At 31.2% G+C, this 5,514-nt stretch overlaps 1 protein-coding gene across 1 annotated transcript; it reads right to left on the reverse strand.

Annotated features, from left to right (window-relative positions):
- Positions 1–341: 341 nt before the first annotated feature.
- On the reverse strand, positions 342–5,067 carry LOC143075252 (uncharacterized). The gene is made up of 6 exons (XM_076250615.1): positions 5,007–5,067; positions 4,228–4,554; positions 3,721–3,839; positions 3,307–3,487; positions 2,875–2,967; positions 342–1,333 (listed from the first exon to the last, which is right to left on the reverse strand). The coding sequence occupies exons 1-6, from the start codon at positions 5,059–5,061 to the stop codon at positions 1,188–1,190; spliced, it is 921 nt and encodes a 306-aa protein (XP_076106730.1). The 5' UTR covers positions 5,062–5,067; the 3' UTR covers positions 342–1,187.
- Positions 5,068–5,514: the final 447 nt, after the last annotated feature.

Genomic DNA, 5,514 nt, shown 5'->3' on the forward strand with positions numbered 1-5,514 from the left:
AACACACATAAACACAATATACAATAAGCAAGGAACCTGGAATTTGATGCAACTGTCATACAAGTGAGAGGTTTAGCGCTATAAAACCAGGTCCAATTCAACATTTTCTACATTTGAAAATGCCTGTTCCAAGTCAGAAATATGACAGTTGTTGTTCTTTCGTTTGATGTTTTACTCATTTGATTTTGCCATTTGATTAGGGAATTTCTCTTTTGAATTTTTGCGATTTAACATTATTTCTGTAATTTAAATTTTCCTGTCATTGATGAATGGATAATCATTACCGCTCTAACTATTTGGTATGAAGAAGAAAAGCAGTATAAAATATTCAACGTAACCTATATAGTTCTCAATAGGCTTTATGTAAAACATATTTTATAAAAAAAAATGATTAATATCATAATTGTTGAAAGCACTAAATAAGTTCACAATGTTATGTTCGTCTTCGAAAACTGATACCTGTACTTGTCTAATCTAAATCTTGTAAATGAAGCCTTTCAAATTGGTTATCAGCAATTGCCAAAGGCTAAGGATTTCATGAAATGCATCCATTTTCACAATCACACTTTTGAATTCATTATTACAATAAATAATACCAATTATACACGACTTATCAATCAATCTTAACACTTTCCTTTATCTACAACACGTAAAACAATTAAACACGTTTAGCTGTACTTTGAAATATGAAATAATACTTGCTGGTCATGAATAGGACATATTTACAGATGACTTCACATAATGAAATGGTACTCTCAAAAAAACTGATTGTGAAAGACCTTCATGGTAGTCATATCATATTAGAAAATTGATTTAAGACAATAAATACAAAATACAATTCTGCTTAGATACTGATAAAATTCATTGATATGACCTTCTTAAGCTAAAATGCACTAGCTTGATTCATAGTAATTGATGGTGTTTCCTGACTTTGATATCTTCTGTTTTATCCACAATCATAAGCAGTACATTAGTATTTAATTGGTGGACAAAACATGTTTTTATCAATGTACGTATCTCTAGTTCTCTTGTTAATAAAGAGTTAAACCGGTTGGTCCGGGGTCATTTCGCAGAAATAACATCATTGAACTGCCAAATGTTACTGTGTCGTGATAACACAAGCATCAGTACAGTACACTAAAAACGTATTGCAAATGTTCACAATCATGATGATAAACAAATATTGACTAGACGTCTATCATTGTTGATGTTTCTTTTTCATGATGATAGTTTTCTGAAGGAGTCAGTAATTGCACTTTATTGACAATTGTACTTTCCATTTGTTTCTTCTTTCCGTTGGTCCAGCATCGTACACCAAACTGGTCCTTACGTCCTTTCAAAAAGAAAAAGTTGAAATTATATTATGAGTGTTGATCATGTTTATGTTAAGATAAAACTTTATACCTGTCAAGTCCAAACATTTTAGACTTTCAACTATATGTTAAAAACAAAACTATTTGGTACGAAATATTTTTAAAACTACTAATAAATTGAACAATACAATACGATTGAGTAATCGAATTCTACGTTCATCTTTTGATCGTTTGAAACGTATCAACGTAGGCTGCTTATTTCTATTCATCTCAACAGATTTAAAGAGCTATTAAAACAATGAATATAGTTTGTATTAATCCAAGCAGCCGTAAACTTGATACTGCGTATGTTGGCCTTTTTCACGTTTATATTCAAGCGTTACTGTTGACATTGTTGAGTCTTTGGTTAACAAAACGAGCATTTGGCGTAAAAAAGATTCATTCAGGTGATTATATATATATGATAAGTTTTCTTTGCCGACAGGATCGCTATCCCTTTGGTCAGCACTTCTGTTTTGACATGAATAATAATGATATGGCATGCTTATATATAAACCGTTTGGAATAATAACCAAAGAATACACATGTAGATAAAAGAGGGACGAAAGATACCAGAGGGACAGTCAATCTCATAAATCGGAAATAAACTCATAACGCCATGGCTAAAAATGAAAAAGACAAACAGACAAACAATAGTACACATGACACAACATAGAAAACTAAAGAATAAAGGACCCGAACCCCACCCTATCGGTATTTGACAAAAAAATCGAATTTCAATTCTCTACAATGTTATACTGTATTTAATCGTTGCTATTTTTTGTTATTCTGATAAGTTTTTGTGTAGAATTATCACCCGTCCGGCACACAAAATATTACGCTGGTGTCTATGGGGAGTAAATTTACATTGTATTTGACTAAACGAAGTGTCATAAGACAACAACAATCAAAACCAAGGAGTAAACAAAGACTCACAAAACCAAAGGATATCTACATAAACAGTTATAAATAATGAATAAGAAACAACACGAACTCCACTAAAACCCGGGATTTAATTAGATGCCCCGGAAGGGTAAGCATTTACTGCACCGTATATGGCACCCGTCGTGTTATTTCTTCTTTTAGTTCGGTAGATTATTATGACTGAGTAAGAATATCAGATATGATTTCTGACACACTTTTGTCACAGTGGCCAATCAGCTGATGATGGCGTCCGTAAAATTTCTTGAGTAATGACCTCAATTTGTTTGATTCTTAGCCCTGTCTTAGCAACTTTTGAGAAAGCAGTATTCCTCGTTCATCAAAATCAACGTACTTTGTGCCGCTGGGATGTTGCTACACAGAAATGGAAAGTTGACTATAGGAAAATTAAAATCATCACGATTGTCATCAATTTTGGTATTCAACCTACAATCAGTGGTCATTTCGAGAAAAAGGTCTAAATATGAAGCAGATTTATCTGTGTCGGTAGTATCTTTAATTTCAAGTTCACTTTGATATATTAGATGTAAGTGATCACGAAATCTATTATGTGTCTTATTAAATAGAATATTAAACTTACTTTTAGTCAACCATATGAAAATCGACAATATTATAACACATCCTGAAAATCCGATGGCTAGTGAAGTCATTATCAGCATGCTTGCTTCCTCTTCTATAAATTAAAAACAATCATAAGATTAATGAAAAGAGACACATTTTCAAAAGCCATTAAGAATGAGAATATATTTAAATACACATTAAAAAGCCCTGTTTAATGTTACGTTCACATTGTAATTGTCTTCTCCAATGTTACATGATAGTCAACTGGAGAAAACGCCGTGTTAAATTTTTGACTTATTACATGCAAGGTACTAACTATGAAAGTTGAAAAATATTAGATACAAGTTTACTGCACAACTTTACAGTGTTTGCATTGACATTTTTTACTACTGTACAATGCAAGACGAAACAGAAGTAACAGCAATTCAGACCAAAAAAAAGGAAAACTTACTTTGACACATGTCTATGTCTTCGTCAAAAATTGTAACATTACGATACACAAGTGTGCACAGTATTTGCAGTCTCCCTTCACATCCGATATCGTCAACAGGAAAATTATAAATCACTCTGACATCGTTATGATATGTGTACCACCTCATCACAGTAACAGTTGTCTCATTGATAAACTGACCCTGCAAAAAAGAGGAATGGTCTGTTTTGAGTACCTTACTTAATTATTGATTTAATGTAAATTTTTATATCTCACTACCTAGTCAAACATAACATAATATTACTTCATTAAAATGAATGGAAAATGTACCATTCGGTACTGTATTTGTTTCTACATTATTTTTATGCTGAATGTAAAAAGTGTTTCGGTATGTAATTGAATTAAATAATAATATTAAGTACTGTGCCTTCTCACCTTAAATAGTGCTGAACAATGCGGAACAGGATTCACCTTATCAAGCATGATTTCTATTTTCAAGTTGCCATTGTTGATATTTTTTCCATTTGTTATTGTTGTTTGATTAGCTGGTAGAGCTATAATGGAAATTAACAAAATATTAACATAGAACAATATGTCAATTATAATATATCACATTCGATAATAAAATTATTCAAACAATGCCAATTGCTCATTCAATTAATAAATATATTTGACGTCAATATCATATGGGTTAACAAATCGCGCTAAAAAAATCTTTTATTTGTCTTTTTCAAATGTATGAAATTCATATAAATCTTTAAATTATGGAATTGCCACATTTTTAAAGACATTTTGTCTATGTCTGAATGTTTGATTGGATATACAGTGGTTGTCATTTTTCGTATTTCCGGTCTCTTTTGTTACTAAATGTAAACAAAATGTAGGATGATATACAACTCAATTAAACGTTTTATGCATGTTTTAAAACTTACAAGTACTTACACATAACATGGTTTGGTTCGACAGATAGTTTCTTAGTGAAATCAGAAAATCCACAGGAACACGTGTATTGACAATCCAAATCTGATTCACTTAAATTGTGAATCAATAACCCAAAATCTTGACTGTTATTTCGTGTTAACATTTCATACTTAAATGGATTTAGGCATTTATTATCCATACAAAGCAAATCGTATTGTTGGCCTCCTGTCCACTGTCGAAGATCTGTTTGTTGTTTTGAAAAATTGTTTTCCTTTTTCTCACCCATGTAGCACCACAAAATAACGTCTTTTCCAAAGCTAATGGGCAAGGTTGTTAGATTCCACGAAGCTGAAAGCAAATTAAATTTGATAAAAGATATCTTTATTATAATTATAGACAAGTCTTTGATTGCATTTTTCAGACTAATAAAAGTGGCAACATTCGGAAAAACAGCTTTTCCCAAGTATGTGATACCTTTGTACTATATTTTTAAATTAAGAGGATAAGTGTATCGTTTAATATCATTATACACATTTGTTACTATGATGAAATATATGAGTGTTCATAAAAATCATTGTACAAGAGGTACAATTTTTTCTGGTGATAACTTTAAACATACCTTATTTACTTGGTATAGAAAATTATTTAAATACATTTTGTAGGAAATTGCATAAACGTTGGTGGGTGTCGTAGAGGGAAAATGAAGGTGTACCTTGTACAAAAATTCATGTAGTAATATCACCATGTGTAATGCGATAAAAAATTAGTTCAGAATTTATGTGATTTTATTTTCTTCTTACCTGACGTAGATACTTTATCCACAACGAATACCATCATAAAAATGTAAACAAACATTCTATTCATATTTGTCTATAAAAAAAATCTAAAAAGAACGAAAAATGTCGTTGATTGATAAATGAATGATATTTTCAATAAAATTGTTATAAAAAATGATTTGCATTGTCTTTCTTGTATTTCAAAATGTTTAACAGTACAATTAATTCTCTCTTGTTGTATCAAAATTGACTCATAACAAGAATGTGTCCTTAGTACACGGATGCCTCATCCCCGCTATCATTTTGTACGTTCAGTTGACTGTAAAAATGAGATAAAAACTCTAATTTGGCATACAAATTAGAAAGATCATATCATAGGGAACATGTGTACAAAGTTTCAAGTTGATTGGACTTCAACTTCTTAAAAAAATACTTCGACCAAAAACTTTAACCTGATGCGGGACAGACGGACAAACGAACAAACGGACGGACACATGGACAAACGGACACACAGACCAGAAAATATAATGTC

This window comes from Mytilus galloprovincialis, chromosome 5 (genome assembly GCF_965363235.1).
Source record: "Mytilus galloprovincialis chromosome 5, xbMytGall1.hap1.1, whole genome shotgun sequence".
In the NCBI taxonomy this organism is placed as follows: domain Eukaryota; kingdom Metazoa; phylum Mollusca; class Bivalvia; order Mytilida; family Mytilidae; genus Mytilus; species Mytilus galloprovincialis.